At 35.8% G+C, this 17,801-nt stretch overlaps 3 protein-coding genes across 4 annotated transcripts; 2 read left to right on the top strand and 1 right to left on the bottom strand.

Annotated features, from left to right (window-relative positions):
- Positions 1-96: 96 nt before the first annotated feature.
- On the top strand, positions 97-3,610 carry LOC120782336 (ribonucleoprotein RB97D). Its single transcript, XM_040114567.1, has 6 exons — positions 97-276; positions 350-582; positions 705-949; positions 1,004-1,627; positions 1,689-1,871; positions 2,243-3,610. The coding sequence occupies exons 1-5, from the start codon at positions 196-198 to the stop codon at positions 1,835-1,837; spliced, it is 1,332 nt and encodes a 443-aa protein (XP_039970501.1). The 5' UTR covers positions 97-195; the 3' UTR covers positions 1,838-1,871; positions 2,243-3,610.
- Positions 3,611-4,522: 912 nt separating this feature from the next.
- Positions 4,523-12,928, top strand: LOC120782755 (SPARC). Of its 2 annotated transcripts, XM_040115206.1 has the most exons (6): positions 4,523-4,667; positions 8,201-8,377; positions 11,594-11,779; positions 11,842-11,935; positions 12,009-12,619; positions 12,687-12,928. In XM_040115206.1, the coding sequence occupies exons 3-6, from the start codon at positions 11,627-11,629 to the stop codon at positions 12,744-12,746; spliced, it is 918 nt and encodes a 305-aa protein (XP_039971140.1). In that variant the 5' UTR covers positions 4,523-4,667; positions 8,201-8,377; positions 11,594-11,626; the 3' UTR covers positions 12,747-12,928. The 2 variants fall into 2 exon arrangements, with proteins under 2 accessions (XP_039971140.1, XP_039971139.1); XM_040115205.1 differs by lacking the exon at positions 8,201-8,377.
- Positions 12,929-15,906: 2,978 nt separating this feature from the next.
- Positions 15,907-17,586, bottom strand: LOC120766675 (histone H2A.v). Its single transcript, XM_040092315.1, has 5 exons — positions 17,408-17,586; positions 16,988-17,065; positions 16,730-16,843; positions 16,051-16,221; positions 15,907-15,985 (listed from the first exon to the last, which is right to left on the bottom strand). Exons 1-5 carry the CDS (start codon positions 17,408-17,410, stop codon positions 15,926-15,928), a joined length of 426 nt encoding a protein of 141 aa, XP_039948249.1. The 5' UTR covers positions 17,411-17,586; the 3' UTR covers positions 15,907-15,925.
- Between the last annotated feature and the right edge of the window lie 215 nt (positions 17,587-17,801).

The following is a 17,801-nucleotide window of genomic DNA, read 5'->3' as shown; positions in this document are numbered from 1 at the left end:
ATTGCAATATTTGTATTATCATAATTATCTAATGATATGGCAGTCAACTCATATTATTGCATTCTTCTGGCAACTTGTTCGCCATTTTATTTCTTCCTGTATAGATAACTAAAGATTTTCTGACTTCAGTCAAAGCGATTTAAGATTTTATTTCATTTTTAAATAAATTGCGCAAAGCGAAGGAATTTTGTAAAAATGTCGGTAAAAGTTGAGACGCCCGAAGTTGAAACTGTAAGTTTAGTGGAGTCGCCAAAGAATACTAAAGCTCATGACGAAGTAAGTTTCACTTTTCAAATATGTATGCAGGTATGGATATTGTTTTAATGGAAAACTATTTTCAACTTTTCAGGAAGATATTTGTGAACTGGAACACCTGCGAAAACTATTTATAGGTGGTTTGGCGTCGCACACTACGGAAGAAAACTTAAAACAATTTTATGGAAAATGGGGTACGGTAGTGGATGCTGTTGTTATGCGCGATCCAACAACAAAGCGTTCACGAGGTTTTGGATTTATTACTTATACTAAAGCATCTAGTGTAGATGAGGCGCAGAAAAATAGACCACACATAATTGATAGCAAGTAAGTACTCGCGTAACTAAACCAACTTAATAATTTTTATGACATTGTATGGCACTAAATAAGTATTATGTAAATTTTATATAATACATTCTTCACGTTAATCATTTTTTTGTCACCCTTAGGACAGTAGATCCAAAACGAGCGCTCCCTCGCCCAGAACGTGAGACACGAGAAACAAACATTTCGGTTAAAAAACTTTTTGTTGGCGGACTTAAGGATAACCATGATGAAAAATGCCTGGAAGAATATTTCTCCAAGTTTGGAAATGTTATATCTGTAAAAATCCTTACAGATCGAACAACTGGAAAACGGCGCGGATTTGCTTTTATAGAATACGATGACTATGATTCTGTTGATAAGGCTATACGTAAGTTTTCGTTCTTAAAAACAATGAATAATAACTGAAAATTGATTTTTATAGTACAAAAGGCACATACAATTAAATATGTTGTTGTTGATGTTAAGAAATCTGTATATAAGCAAGAAAAGCAACAGGGAAATGAGGCTGGAACGGATGATGCAAGTGCCAATAATGGACAAAAATTAATACCAGGTGGGCAAAAACCTGCAAATTTCCGTCCTCCAGTGCCACAACAGCCAATGCCACCATACCAACAGGGACCACCTGCACCATACCCTCAAGGAGCACCATACAATTATTGGGGACCACCGCAACATCCGCCACCACCGCAATATGGTCCATATCCGCAACCGCCAGCTCCGGCTAATGGCTGGAATGCACCATACGCCTGGAATAGTTGGAATGCCGGACCACCACCACCGCAAGTTGGTGCACCGCCGGCCAATTGGTATCCCAATCAATGGCAATCGAATAATGCGGCACCAGGTCCACAGCCGCCAAATGGACCTGCACCAGTTGGCGGTTGGAATGCTCCACCAGTAGGTGGACCTCCACCACCACAATGTCCACCAGCAAACTTTGGTAATGGTTATCAGCAAAACTATGCTGCTGGTCCTACCAAGCATAACCAACCCAACACGAATCGTATGCATCCTTACGGCCCACCACAAAATTCCAATTACGGTAATAATTTTACATTTTCCTTACACCATATATAGTTATAAATAAATTTGGTAATTTTTAGCCAATGGAAACCAACAACCACCACCCCAAGGCTATAATGGTTATGGCGCAGTTAAGCCACCTGCTGCATCAGCACCGCCAAAAAATGGCCCACCTGCAGGGCCGCCAGTCAACACGGCAGCCCAAATGGCCAATAAGTTCAGACGTTGAAGATCTTCGTATCACTACGCTGATGCAATATAAGGTAATTGTGTGGTGGGAAATTGCACTTATTCATATTTATTTAATAAATCGCTACCTAAACTTGATACTACTAAGCCTTCTTAGATGTAGTTTTAAGATATTTTTTGGAGTGTTGCTAATATTAACGCTTTTATTTATAATTGGAACTGAGATATGGCCAAATATTTATTTATACTCTTAAATATTTTAAATATCAGATCCCTACATAAAAACACCCCATTTTTGATTTCATAGACTATATATGTATTTGCGCCTAATGCTTTTGGCTTCTACAAAGGCTAAATGAAAATTATAATATTTACTTACATTATTTTTGTGTACAAATTTAATATGTAAAATATTTAACTTCTGATTTAATTCTCTTTAATTTAGGTATAATACAACAAGCTCAATATAGAAGAAATGCTTAATTATAAATCACAGAAGGGCTTACCTGTTTTGTCTATCACACTAAATAGGTCATTGCATTAAAAGGACAATTATTTTACGTTTAAGTAATATATGTGTACTTTAGAAATATACATATCCTTATGCATATAGGCAATATGTTGAAATAATTCTCTAAGTAGTGTTACTTATATTGTTAGAGCTCTTAATTAATTGCCTTAATATATACATAGATGTTTTGAAAATCTTGTAATTATATGCCAACAATTTACCCTTTCGAAAGACATATGTATATATATATATGTAAAATTTATAAGTTCAGAAGTTTACGTTGTACTATTTATAATCAAAATATACACATTCATTAAGTCTCGTAATATATATATGCAATTGTTTGGCAAAGTCAATAGATATACATATGCTAAATATCAATATTTATATATATTAAGACATTAATAATTTCACAAAGTAGTAAGTTTAGTCTAACGAATGGGATTATCAACTTGGGTATATTTATGCGAGAATTGAAATAATACTATTGTACTGACTTATATATATCTATGTATATTAACGAGGATCAAAAATGACTTAGTGGCTAATGTACAAATGTACCGCTGATAAATTTTTTATGGAAAACGTTGTATGTCATATACATATACTATGTATTTTAAAGATGGAATACGTTTATATTCATAGTTATTAATTGGATTACAAATAGCAAAACAATTTTACAAAACACACATTGATTTTGGTGTGTCCTACCAAAAAGTACACATAATTTTATAATAGTTTATACAATTAGCGTATCACAACAATATAGTTAAAACAAGCACGAAGCTAATTTCTCTATGTATTTGCAACAAACAACAAACATAGCATATGTATGTTATTAGTTATGTATAACAAATAAAGTAAATTTAATTTAATATAACGCAATTCTCATACAATTATTTTATTATATGTATAATTCGTAAATATTTACTGCGTGCAGGTAAAGACAACTAAGTACACCGATATCGAGAATAAGTCATAAATAACTATTTGCTAAACACTAAGCCACCTATTTTATGTTTAATAATTCTTGTCTTCTGCATGCTATATACTATTTTATCTCATTTTATGGATCGAGAGGCGACTGCATAAGTTTCAGCAACACCAAAGTCAAGAAGTCGACGATGTGCTGAATAACACGCTAGAAATGGAATTTACACTTTATTAGGTTAGCTTCTGTATATCCGAAAGCTACTGCGCGTATACTGGGGTAAGTTTTGTCCAGCATTTCAACAATTCATGATATGAAAATGTACACATGTACGAAATAATGAAATAAAAGTACTCCAAAAAAATCTAATACGAGTAGTTTTTAAATTTTAAAAGCGTGGAGGGTTGTGCTAAAGAAACAGAAAGAAGTTTACTTTGTTAACACCAAATCTATAATAACCTCAACAATTACAAAATATTTCATACAAGAACTTTATTCTAATCGGTCAGTTTGTGTGACAGCTATATGCTATAGTAGTCCGATCTCAACAATTTGGTTTGAGATAGTAGCCTTACCTTGGCCAATAATCTATGGCAATTTTTGTTTAAATATATCTTATTAAATGAAAAAGTTTTTCATACAAGACTAAATTTTTATCGTTGAGTTTGTGTGGCAGCTATAAGCTATAGTGATCCGATATCGACGGTTCCGACAAATAAACAGCTTCTTAGGAAGAAAAGAAGGTATGCGCAATTTCAGATGGATATCTCAAATATTCTGGGGCTATTTTGCGTATGTATAGGCGGACATGGCTAAGTCATGGCGCAACCCGTCATGCTGATCATTCCTATGCAAATTATAAGGGATCTCTTACATTTCCAATCCTTTAGCAAACCTATTATACTCTGTTCAGGGCATAAAAATAATGGCCAAACATAGTTCTATCATCTCTCATCAGTAATGAGTTAAAAACCATTCAGCACTTTATGCTTTGCTGGCATTTTTAGTTTTGTAGAACATTTGCGGTGCCGCATACATACACTGCGGAGAGTAGATGCTTGTAGCTCATGACAAGTGCAATCTGCGCCAGCATCTCCGTATATAACGGTTGTATACACTCACACTTTAAAGCGCTAAACGTTTGCAGTGAGGAAAATTCTGTTTATTTCCTATAATTCCACAACTGTGCCTGGAATTTGTGTATACGAACAGTCGGAGGCACTTTCGGCTTGGTGGCACACATATACATATATGTGGCACAGATTATTTTCATTGTCCGATCAGTAAGTCAGTTGTTTGGTGGTGCTCGAGGCGTTTAGATCGTTTTGTTGAAAGAAACTAACTATTAGAAATCTTAAAAAAAGGCAGCGCTATATTCCATTGCACTTTTATTGCGTTTCTTCTCGACAATTTATTTTTAGCAGTCATGTAAGTAAATGAAATAGTTACTTGTGTATGTATGTATGTATGTGCATAAATAAAACATGGAGAACTTGCAATTGTTTTAACTAGAACATCCTTTTTGATTATTAGCGCTTTAATTTTTATTTTTGTGTGTGTGCGTTTGTGTGAAATGAGATTAAACAGCGTCGTGCAATTTGCTGCGTTTCGGTGTGATGCAGATTCTGCATTCGCGCGCTTTATGTATTTTGAATCTGCAGATCTACTTCAAGTGCGTGGAATATCGTTATAAAAAAACAATGAAAACAATATTCTTGAAAAAGTAGCTTAAAAAACAAAAAAATTAACCGAATGAAATGTAAAACAAAACAAACCTTCATACATATGTATAAGTACATACATATGTAACTCTGCCAAAATTTTTTAATTCTATATAATTCATATAGCGGGGTTTCACTGTATGTGCATGCATGTATTTGCATATGCATAATTTTCTGTATGTAGGCATCAGTTACTTACATATGTGGTCATCGGTGCATAAATTCTTTTATATGCAAGCCTACACCGACAATGCATTGCATTGTAGTGAAATCATCGTTCAAAAAGGATTGTATTTCACTACAAGAAATGAGAACCAAGAAGACATGTCATTGCGTATTTCAACAATGTGGACAAATTAACCGTAAAAAAACAAATAGAAAAGTAATTAAAAAGATCAAAAATGCTCTCCAAAAACTAACTGGGTTTCCTCGGACAAAAAAGTATTTTTTCAACAATTTTTTGTTCACATAAAAATTTAAAATTTTATTAGCATTTTTTATTGTTACAAACATACTGATTTCAAATTCTGAAATTTTTAGAAAAAAAAATATATACGTATATTGTGAAAAGATGCGTCTGCGTTGGCAGGTTAACTCCTTGCGGAATCATTTAAATTGTGAAAATCCGTATTTTAGTTAAAACTTTAACTTAGATCTTTGACGAAGGAAAAAAAAACTCAAATTGGATTTTTGGCAGACATTTCGCGACATTTTTTTTGCAAAGAGTCATAATCGAAAAAAAAATCCTTCGACTAAGTCTTTAAGAACTGTAACTCAAAGAACTGTGTAAAATTTCATTAATATTGAGTAGTTCTCGACTTTCACAGTTTCGAGAAAAACGCGTTTAAAGATTTGAGTGACTAAAAAAGTGGGACAACGGTCTTTAAAGTATAGTGTGTCTAAATAATCAATAGATCCATATTTTGAATATGGCTCAAGTCGTATAGACAGCGAAGGAAAGAGCGAGGAAATCGGGGACAATTACTGTCGGGCCCGAAGTACTGTTGTTGTTGTTGTTATAACGATTTCTCAATCCCCGTTAGGATGGTAAAGGTTATCTGTGTTGTCGTCGACGTCATCTAACGGGAGGCCCATGAAACGTGCTGTTTCAACGAGGTCGGACCAAAGGGAAAAGGGTGTTAAATGAATAGGGTTGGTCTGGGTTGGTTGAGCTAAATTCCCAATTCCAATTCCCACGACAGCCGGTTATACGCATCGGAATTGACTCGGATTTCATCCGACCAAGGGCTGTCATTTCGGCGATCTAACCCTGTCTGGATCGGCCCAAAGTACTCACAGAGCTCGGTGCTTCGCAGCAATGTTTTGCAGATTTTTTCTCCAACAATTTACTACAATTATCACTGGTAGCCGGTTTTCTTCGTGAAATCTCCGATTTTTGAGTTTTTTAGAAGACATTTTATTTAATGGATAACTCAAAATAATGAACATTTACTTAAATAATCACCAAAAACTATTAAATTATCTTTATCCCAAAGCCGATATCCAGAAGGACTTGCGAAAATAAATGTCTGACTGACAGGAGGATTTTAACACTTATCCAAAACAAAAATATTGTAACTAGAAATGTATGTATAATAGTAATGATACATATGATAATCATTGAAGAATTAGTCAAAATTTTGATGTTTGTCAAAAAGACTTTTTTTGTGAAAAATTTTAAGAATTAGAGTCGCTCAAGAATATTAATTATTGTCAAAAATCGTATTCCTTTAGAAGGATTAGATAATTTGTCACCGAGGTCGTCCAATGGCAGGCCCGTGGTTACCAGGGCATATATTAGATATGTCAGGGTCGAATCTGGATAAGTAGGACCTGCTACAGTATCCAGAACGAAGCTGCGCAATAGTCACTCTCAATTTTCGCGGCAACAGAGTCGGATCAGCTTATAATTTTCGAGGAATATTCTAAAATATACGTACTAAATATATGTATTTACATTCAATATAACAAAAAAATAGACTTTTTGAAATTTACAAGCGAATATAACTCCTTAAGTTAAGGCCTGTTCAAACACAATTTTTTTCTAAAATTTTCAAACAAACTAATGCTTGTCTTAAGTAATTACCGATCAAAAGTTGCTGGATCATCAAAATAACAGGCATTGGTCGAATAATACCGCCAATTCTGGTAGCATAGAACAGCTGCTGTAAAGAGGGTCTAAAAAGTAGACATCAAAACAGTCGAATAGTTTAGTTCCTGCTTTCTCATTAAAAGCTTTAAATATACCGTTTTTGATTGATAAATATTTTCGACACGTAATTTAAATTTTTATTTAGTTAATCCAATGCTTAAAATGTTCTGATGCCTGAGTGTTAATGGCTATAGATCTTATTATATTTGAGATGGTTCCTGCCACCTAAAATAGAGTTAAAGACGTTGCTTTTGACTTTCCTAAAGCTCTTTAATAGCAGTAAAGGGTATATACTTATGTATAAATTTGATTTAATAAATTGATGGCATATTCATTAATATTTTTTGTGTGCTCATACACATATATGTATGTATGTACATATGTATAAAGGCGCAGTTGTATGTATATATAAATTTAAAACTACAAAGTGTTTTCAATACTTTGACATTTATTTATTCTGGAGAGCTCGGCTGTTATTGTATGGTCCATAAACCTAAATATACATCCGTATAAAATCGAAAGAAATTGGCACGTTCGCACATACACACACTTACCAAGGCCAATAATTCAATATGTGAGCGATTTGTTGTTATAATATTAATATTTTTGCATGCATAGTATATATGGCAGTGTATATAAAATATCTGATGTACATGTGTAGTTATATTCCATAAGTGCTAGCATATGTTGTCCATGTGAGCGTCGTAGGCGAATTATATCAATTAAAGCTGCATGAAAACAGAGAAACTGTAGAAAACCGCACATGGACAAATCAAAAATCATGAAAAGAGCGCCAACCAACGTTGTTTCTATGAACTTATATACATATGTATATATCACTGGAACATATATGTATATGTTCTTATATACTTGTGAGCACATATATGTATGTGTATGTGTATGAAATATAAACACATAAAATGGACCGTCTGCAGTATCGATCGCTTTCAATTAATTCAGCAAGCAAATCTAATAATTTCGACTGCAAAGAGAAAAAGTAAAGGATGAAGCAGTTTCAGTGTATAATTATACATACATACATACACACATTATATATGTACTATATGTGATATATTGTATTTTGCAAGATTTCATATTCAACGCTGAAGTCAGTTGGTAAACCGGAAACACCACTAGGTTGTATTGGATGTTCAGAGCTACATACATACTCCTATGTGTGTATGTGTGTAGGTACATGTAACTAGTTACCAGATGCAGTTCGGGGCCACGTGGTAGATTTCAAATTTCCTGCTGAAAAAGCTGAAGTAATTACAGATGAAATTCCCTTTTTAGCATTATGGTCTATGAAATCAATCTAAGAATTTCATTTAAATTCCAATATTCATAGAAATAACTGAAATATATGTAGTACAACACTCTTATATTCAATTCAAACCGCTTTCGGCCGCATTTCTACATGCGAGAGTTTGAATAAAGGTTATGTTAGGTTAGGTTAGGTTAGTCTGGTAGGCCAATGAGCCACGCATAGACCAGTTTTGGGCCTTTGCGATAACAGAGGAGTTTAGTTACTACATCCATGACGAGTAGTCATTCTTTAGAATGCCTGCGCTTGACGCGAATTTTAGCAGACTTTATGACCTTGCTATCGATACCTCTTCCAGTGTATCATACCGTGACCGCGAATATTTACAGCGTAGTCTTGCCAATGCGGGACAAGCGCACAAGAGCTGCTCCACTGTTTCCCTGGTGCGTTGCTCTAGAAATTTTTTGCAGACTTCTCGATCTGTCAGCCTCAGTCATTATACCGATCATGCTCTTACAGTCTCTTCTATCTAGTGCCAATAGGAATTTTGTGAACTTCCGATCTACCGTTTTGCACATGACCTTTGCCGTACACCATTCTTGGCAATCTCGTCAACTATTTCATTGCCCTCGATGCCTTTGTGACCTGGTACACAGTAGAAGAGAAGTTGCTTGCTTCTGAGAACACTTTCAACTGCTGCCCTTTATGGCTCTTATGCCTAACTTTTGACAGTATACTCCATCCTCCATTTTAGAGCCATCCATCCGTATAAAAGTTTAGAGTGGAGCGCGCAGCTAAAATATCTTTACGCCAACCATATTATTATATGTTCATTTTGAACCTTCTTTCGAGTTTAAAAGTAGAATCATATTAATCGTTGTTTGCCAAACCGCCATTACCCACCGAACTATGCCCGAAGGTTCTATATGTAAATTCTCCCCGCCAATTTTGCTGCGATTTTCAACGAAAAGGTCTATAGGTCGCAGGTTTGGTACTAGTTCAAGAGCCGCCGTTGAAGTTGTTCTTAAAGCTACCGTTATGCACAGCTCAGCGAGCCTCTGACCTCTTTCCATTAGCTTCCGGTAGGAGGATTTCCGTACGCCTGTCTGCCATACTGCTGCACCGTGCAGAATTGGTCTTACAATGGCTGTGTAGCACCAGTTTGGATAAAGAGAGAGAGAATCAATTTGCGGGATGAATCGTTAATCTCTTTGTTAGCTTAAGTTTTTGAATTTAGCACCTGTTGATAGCATGTCTCGGAAAAAATAAATTGTTTCGAATCGACAAAAGTTTTTAGAGCGTAATTGAAATTTAAAAAAATAAAAGAAATGACATGGTTTTAAATGATCAACAGTACAGTGTTATTCTTTGTATATAAACTTTATATATTCATTTATTTATTCACACTCAAGCGCCTGCTTGTTTGTCTTGACATAATTACGAATATGCGGCGCTTTGAAACACAAACGGAAGTTGGTGATAAGTCGAGGCGATAAGTCCGCACTCGCTGATTGAAGAAGAAGAGGTTGGTGTGTTTTTGTTTTTACACCAGCTTACATCTTAAATACTATTACTATATTAATTAAATGTCTGTGTAAATTTATTAACATTGCAAAATGGAATCACTATACATACATACATACATACATACTTATAGTCAAAGTTGATAATGCTATCTTTTAAGTTATTAACACCTGAAAGAACTTGACATTGTTTTCAAAGCGTCCTCTCATAGGATTTGGTAGCATCCCTAATTAGCTTCAAGCACCTTAGTTAGAAAGGTCATCTTTGTAAGGATATAACTTTGGTAAAGTCTTAAGTTCTGAAGTTAAAAGCTTTCAAGTCTGTTTTCAACAGACGAGACTGACATTAAAAATTTTGTAGAGCCTCAGCCAAGCCAGCTTAAAACAAGAAAAAACGTTCGGTTGCACCGAAGCTTTAATAACCTTCAAAGTTACATATATTTTTTACAAAATACTGATTTTTTACGTAAAATATATCCATATCTAATCCTGACAACCTAACCGGACAATACGAGTATGTTTCAACATCGTAGCGTTACCTTAGAAAATAATTTATTCCCAATGTCAGGAAGATAACTCGTCAAGTTAAAAAGCTTCCAATAAAATAACTGGATTTTGATCGATTAGTTTGTATGACAGCTTTAGGTTTTAGTGATCCGACCTGAAAAGTCGATTCGGAGATTGTATTGTTGTCTTGAACAAAAATTTTTACCAAATTTCATGGAGATATCTGTCGAATAAAAAAAGTTTTCCTTACAAGGATTGGGTTTTAAGCGATCAGTTTGTATGGCAGCTTTAGGTTTTAGTGATCCGATCTGCACAAGTTATTCGGTGAATGTAGTGTTGCTTCGAATCGTAGATAATTTCGTCTATCTTCGAACCAGCTGTTGTAAACTCAGCTAGTACCGCGTAAGTCCTATGGGCAATAATCCGTGCGGAATTTAGTGAAGTATAACCGATCAGGTTGTATAGTAGTATGTTACGGTGCGGTTCCGACAAATGCGCAGCTTCTTAGGCGGAAAACGTCATGTTGAAACTATTTTGCGTATCAATGCAATCGGTCATGACTAAATCAACTATATATGTATATACTTCGTAAGGTCTCCGATTTTTCCATTTGGGTGTAACTAACCTCGTGCCAAATATAATATACCCTGTTCTGGGTATAATTAGAGTAATATATGGTATATACAAAACTAGTATTCAGACTTCTTTTTGTGAAATGGACGAAAAAATAAAGCAAGCGGTCGGCATGACGCCACATTCCTTCCTCTTTTTTATTCAAGGCTCGATGTTATACGAATTTAATTATTATTCCGTTGTTTTTGATAACTCATATCACTATTTGTACATATATAAAATCGCCAATAAAGCCCATTTGGTGACTTATGTCTAAGCTTACTAAAAATATAAATTAAAGCAGCTCGGAAGACTGATAGCGCTAGAAAAGAATTGAAGAAAAAAGTCACAATCGCTGGACGAGGTCATCCCCCAACATAACAACAAACGCACGAAACCTTTGCGACGCCTGTGTACTTGTTGTTGTTTTTTACAAACTCGGCTTATCTGCTCGCCTTATTTCTAGCGCTGTCGCAATTCAAACCCACTCTCACAGCATTTTAGACGAATTTTTCGAATAAACTCAGTTCAGCAGCGCAACGAGAAGGTTCACATTTTGTATTTTTTTGTTTCAGCTGTGACGAGACGCAGACTCAGCTTACGCAACCATGAAGTTGCTACTACTGCTTTTGGCAGGCTTGCTCTGCACGATGCAAGTATTTGCCGATGATTTGGACGAATTCAATTTGGATGATTTGATCGAGGAAGACTTCGACGAGAGTGCAGAGGAGTTGTTGCGCCAATTCGAGCAAAAGAATTCGGTAAATACGATGGGATAAAAAGAAATTTACCACTCAACACAAAGACATGTTTTTGATTATAGAACAAGGACTTGGAACGTGAAAACGAGATCGCTGCTCAACTGGCAGCTGAGGCCGTAGATCAACAGAACAACATTTTGAATCCGGTCGTTGAAAGTACGTTACTGCTCTGTCTATATTTGTTTTTGTTTTAAAGGAGTTCGTATTTACATACATACTTTTAATCTAGTTGATCCATGTGAGAAGATGCATTGCGGTGCCGGTCGTGTGTGCCAAGTGCATGGCACTGAAGCCAAATGTGTATGCATACCCGAGTGTCCTGAGGAGCCGGAAGCACGTCGTCACGTTTGCACCAATCGTAATGAAACCTGGCTCTCGGATTGCGCTGTCTATCGTCAGAGATGTCTTTGCGCCACCAATGCACCCGGCTGCTTGAACCCCGAAAATAGTCACGTTCACATCGACTACTACGGTCCTTGTCACGAACACAAAACTTGCTCGGAGGAGGACATGAAGGACTTCCCGCGTCGTATGCGCGATTGGCTTTTCAACGTGATGCGTGATTTGGCCGAACGTGACGAACTCACCGAACATTACATGCAAATGGAATTGGAAGCTGAGACGAATATGACTCGTCGTTGGGCCAACGCTGCCGTTTGGAAATGGTGTGATTTAGATGGTGATACTGACCGCTCGGTATCGCGTCACGAGCTTTTCCCCATCCGTGCACCATTGGTCAGCCTGGAGCAATGTATTGCACCATTCTTAGAGTCATGTGACTCGAATAAAGATCATCGCATCACTTTGATAGAATGGGGAGCTTGCTTGGAATTAGATGAGGTGAATATCGAAGTGTTGACCAATGAGTACTGCCAATCAATCACTAATTATACTTTTTTCATTGCAGACCGATTTGAATGAGCGTTGTGACGACATTCACAGAAGCACCCCGCAATTGCTTGGCTAAATGTCGTTGAATTCGTAAAAAATCCAGCAACCTTCTATTTTATGCAGCATATTTGTAAAGTGCTTATAAATTACGTGCCTATAATATTTAGTGTATAAAATCTTCCAGTTCTTGCTGAAATATCTGCATTATGAGATTTTAGCTTAAAATAATAATAAATTTTTTAAATGTTGTCACAAGTATACTTACATATATAGGTGCCCAAGCCGAAGACAATATGTTGGGTAAGTAAAAAAGTACTTTTTAGTAACCAGTCAGCTGGTCCCAATTCCATTAAGATCTCTTACTTAGGGACGGAAATGTTTTCTCAAATGTCAGGCGGTGACATTCTCACAATTTCTTATTTTTATTCTTTATTGGCGTAGACAACGCTTACGCGGTTATAGCCGAGTTTACAACTGCGTACCAGTCGTTCTTCCATTACGCTGTTTGGCGCCAATTGGAGATTCCAAGTGTAGCCAGGTCTTTTTTTTCCTTTTCCTTTGCTTCTCCTGGCGGTTACTACGTCGAATACTCTCAGAGCTGGAGTGTTTTCATCCATTCGGACAACATGACCTTGCGAAAGTAGCCGCTGTCTCTTAATTCACTTAACTATGTGTCTCATATCAAATAGCTCATCGTTCTATCGAATGCGATATTCGCTATGGCCAATGCGCAAAAGACCATAAATCTTCCGCAGAACCTTTCTCTTGAAAAGTCGTAACATCGACTCATCAGATGTTGTTATCGTCCATGCCTCTGCACCAGATAGCAGGACGTGAATAATGAGTGACTTATAGAATTTGGTTTTTGTTCGTCGAGAGAGTACTTAGGAAGAAGATTACAGATTTCTATCTTAATAAAACTCAGACTCCACTTTTAACCATTTAGGTTAGACAAACTGTGTGATATTTTAATGATATTAAGTCGAAAATTATTAGGTTTAGCGCTGAATATGTTGTGAATTTGTACAAACCTCGGTCTAAACTTCATATTCCTAATATAAAAAAATTTCGATCCTCTGGTTGACACATCTCACATATAATATAACTAATCACATATAACACATACAACTATGTAAGTTTACGGCCTATAATAAGGGGTGATCCATTTCGAGGTTCCCTACTTTTTTAAAGAAGAAACACAGAAACTTCAAATTTAATCTGAAATGTTTATTATCATTCGAAAGAACATTCTTTGGCATTTATTTTTAGAAGATTACCTATCTACGTCTCAGATGGTTCATCCGTTGAGCCGAAATTTCGATAACTCGTTCGATTATTTCGATTGGGAACTAGCGAATAGGTCTAAATCGAAGAGGGATTCGCCGCATAGATCTTGGACTTTGCATATCCCTACAGGAAAAACTCTAAAGATGTGATATCACCAGCCCAAAACGTGAAATTAGAAATTGCGTGATGCGATGTGTGGGAAATGGAGCCGACTTGTTGAAGCCAAATGTCGCCGAGTTTCAATTTCAGGCATCATATAGTCGCGATAACTGTCGCCATTGACGGTTACGTTCTCACCGGCATCATTTTCTAATAAATATGGTGATTTCACCGGTTGAAATACGATTGACTGTCTGTCTGTCCGTCCGTGCGTGATTGATGACTCTTGGTATGTGGATTCTTAGTACAGAAAAAATAACGAGTTCGCAGATAGGCGTAATCGCCCTATAGAAATCCCGAGATATAGGATTTCGACCGACCGATTTCGACAAAATTTAGTACGTGGCATTTTTTTTAAATCGGACAACAGCCACGCCCACTTCCCGTATAGCACATTTTTAAATACCACTTGATTCGTTCCGTTTCTAGTACACAAATCAAGAAGCAATTAATATAACGGGATAAAACTTTGCATGAATAATGTCTTTAGTGCGTGCCGCCTTATAACATAAAATTGTCCAAATTCAACCAAAACTGTTCAAGACCACAGATACCGAATATGGAAACCCCAGTATCTATAGTTGACTTTGGAATGAAAATGTCGGTCAATGTGTTATATACATACATACATATCTAACTGAAATTAAGGGATAATCCTTCTTTTATAATGGTATGACTTTATGACAAAAATGGGTTGAATCGGACTAATACTTCCATTAGCCCCAGTATACTTAATATAAAGATTTTCGAAGTTCCGAGTGACTTTGTACCGCATACATCGTCCAAAATTTGAGTTATACCAATGAAAATAAGAGAGCGTGTTTTGCTCATAAGTGTATCTTTGTGCCTAAAATAGATACATTTAAGCGAAAACTTAGCCTATCCCCTATGTAAGGGGGGATTTTCCAACATCCGCCTGGCTTTATATGATTGTTTTTACCCCTTAAGGCATTTCCCTGGCTTTAATACGAGCAAGTTGCAAGAGTATAAAATGTTTGGTTGCACCCGAACTTAGCCCTTCCTTACTTTTTTTTAACCACGGTTAAAATGTTCATTTAACGGCGTTTGTGAGCGTGGCGTTGGTCCAATCCAAGTTATCGCTTACACGGACAGACAGACGAACAAACTGACATTCAACTTCTTGTCAAGATCATTTGTATATGTACACATAACTCCGGACTTTGATGGGAAAACCAGACTCCATTTTGTCACAGAATCGATCACTGCCGATTTGACTATGTCTATATTATATATGTAGATGTTTCTTAAGTCTATAGTGAACGGTGTACACATATTGAAACAAGACTGACGTCTCCTCTGGCGAAATTTAAACAGTTAACATAGCGCAACCGAAATGTTTGCAGTTCATGTTTATATGATACCCAGTTCTGGTGTGTAGTTCCATAACAGCTGCAGAGCGGGTAAGATCATAAGCCATTCCGCCTTTACAACCCGACACACAGCTGATGTGGACACAAATCAACTTGAGATCCCAGATGGGAACCCTGGGTATCTCCGTACACTTTTAATATTTACCATGAAATTAGTATAAATTATTCTGCATGGCATGAAATCCGTTTCTGGGTTTGTTATTGATTAAACTATGTATTTGGTCTTCTCTAAATTTCGACAATTTTACATTTTATTTATTTATTTTATCTTTCATCAATTTCTTATTTTGCGTGTAAAATATTTGTTTAAAGTTAGGCTTTCCGTTTAAGAAAAATTATATGATAATTAATATTACTTGTATAACAATACGAAAATTATCATAAGTTGTTAAAAAGAAATTTTATTATAAAATAAGAATTAATACCCTTGGGAAAGAATTACAGTATTCTTTCTCTGTGGGTCCTGAACATTGTCCTCCTGTGAAATAAATTTTATTTAATTAGCATACAAACACAAAATTAAGTTGATTTATTTGAATTTACCTTTTTGCCAATCAACGATTTATGAATATGTGGAATAACACCACCTCCGGCAATTGTTGCTTTAATCAGACTATCTAATTCTTCGTCACCACGAATTGCCAACTGCAAGTGACGCGGCGTGATACGTTTGACTTTAAGATCCTTTGAAGCATTTCCTGCCAATTCCAGCACCTAAAAAATAGTAAACAATTTAGAAATTGGCTTGGAATAAAACCACAAAATAAACAAATCGTCAAACGTACGAAGGAAGCGATAAACTATTATTTTTTTTTACTTAAGATACAAAAATTCATTTAATAACTTATTTTTTTAATGGGTTAATATATATGTATGTAAATATATCACTATACAAAAGTTCATTCAATTCAGTTTCGTTATGTTTTAGTTTCCATTTTAGTCGTTCAATAATATTTACTAAAAAGACAAACAAAAAACAAAAATGGCGGGCAAATGACGCCACAAAACAAAACACTAAAAAACGCCACTTCAAGTTGACATTACAAACAGCGCGCGGAGTACAGCACACACAAATACATACACATCTGAAAATGTTTGCTTTTTCTACGCGCGCACAAACTACGCTAAATGGGCACATTTAAGCAGCGATATAGGGAAAATTAGGCGCGATAACGCATCGATTTCTATGGGTGAATTTCCCACCGTAAAATATGTAACTTACCTCAGCAGTCAAGTATTCCAGAATTGCAGCAGAATATACGGCGGCCGTTGCACCAACGCGGCCATGCGATGTTGTGCGGCTCTTTAAATGACGATGTATGCGACCAACTGGGAACTGTAACAGAAAATTATATATAAGCATATATTTTTAATCAACAATGGGGGTGAACAACTTAATTATAGTCTCTATATGCTGCCTAAAAAAAGGCGCGAAAATTTATTCTGGCGGAACAATGTCTGTACTTTATTTATCACATACCTGAAGCCCCGCTCGTGCTGATCGAGATACCGCCTTCGCCTTAGCTTTGCCTGAATCTTTACCTGCTTTACCACCAGCCTTAAATAAAATATAAAAATGGATGTAATAATTTTACGTTTTCAAAAGTGAAAATTGCGCCAAAATCGCCGGAAAACGCTGGCCAATGTGAGGTTAAACACGAACATTTAAATAGAGAATACAAATATGTCCGACAAGATCTTAAATTTACATCATCTATTTTATTTGTTTGCAACACAAATTTACGAAATTTAATATTTCGGATTTTACTTTTCATCTCAATATTTCACGATGTCCCACGGTACATTACTGCACGCGCACTCACATTTACGACGTCTATTGGCCAACGCCAGCTTTTCATTGCATTCTAATAGTTGTATTTTTTCTATTCACATTATTTACCATTTTTTATATTCTAAATCTTTTCACAAGTAAAACGAAAATGCCAAATAATTTCTATAACACCCTTGGAATGGATTTAACACTCGATTTGTAATTTTTCATAAATTTTCCTTGCACGACAACTTATTACTTTCGACACAGGAACGTCAAGTCCGAACACCACCAAGTTTTTTTCACGAATGACGCGTTCGCACAAGCAAAATACTTCGTGGCGCAAAACGAACACCTTCAGCCACATGGTTGCATTTCACAACAAATATTTGTAAATTATGAAAAAATGACGACCTAGCTATTGATGGGTTGTCTTCATATATGCATGTGTTGTATTTCAAATTATAGACGATTAATGGTTTGTTGTTAATGCTATATAATAAGTTTAAAGTAATGAATATTG

Source organism: Bactrocera tryoni, chromosome 1, assembly GCF_016617805.1.
Source record: "Bactrocera tryoni isolate S06 chromosome 1, CSIRO_BtryS06_freeze2, whole genome shotgun sequence".
Classification (NCBI taxonomy): Eukaryota; Metazoa; Arthropoda; class Insecta; order Diptera; family Tephritidae; genus Bactrocera; species Bactrocera tryoni.
This window is presented reverse-complemented; position numbering and strand designations above follow the sequence as displayed.

Bases quoted from the DNA above. Each gene is read 5' to 3' on its own strand.
- LOC120766675 (XM_040092315.1), bottom strand. The intron at 16,844-16,987 runs GTATGTGATAAA...TTTCTGTTACAG, and splicing joins CAGCACGAGCGGGGCTTCAG to TTCCCAGTTGGTCGCATACA. The intron at 15,986-16,050 runs GTAAATTCAAAT...TTTATTTCACAG, and splicing joins AATCGTTGATTGGCAAAAAG to GAGGACAATGTTCAGGACCC.
- LOC120782336 (XM_040114567.1), top strand. From the start codon at position 196: ATGTCGGTAAAAGTTGAGACGCCCGAAGTTGAAACTGTAAGTTTAGTG. The intron at 950-1,003 runs GTAAGTTTTCGT...TGATTTTTATAG, and splicing joins TTCTGTTGATAAGGCTATAC to TACAAAAGGCACATACAATT. The intron at 1,628-1,688 runs GTAATAATTTTA...GGTAATTTTTAG, and splicing joins ACCACAAAATTCCAATTACG to CCAATGGAAACCAACAACCA.
- LOC120782755 (XM_040115205.1), top strand. From the start codon at position 11,627: ATGAAGTTGCTACTACTGCTTTTGGCAGGCTTGCTCTGCACGATGCAA. The intron at 11,936-12,008 runs GTACGTTACTGC...CTTTTAATCTAG, and splicing joins TTTGAATCCGGTCGTTGAAA to TTGATCCATGTGAGAAGATG. The intron at 12,620-12,686 runs GTGAATATCGAA...TTTTCATTGCAG, and splicing joins CTTGCTTGGAATTAGATGAG to ACCGATTTGAATGAGCGTTG.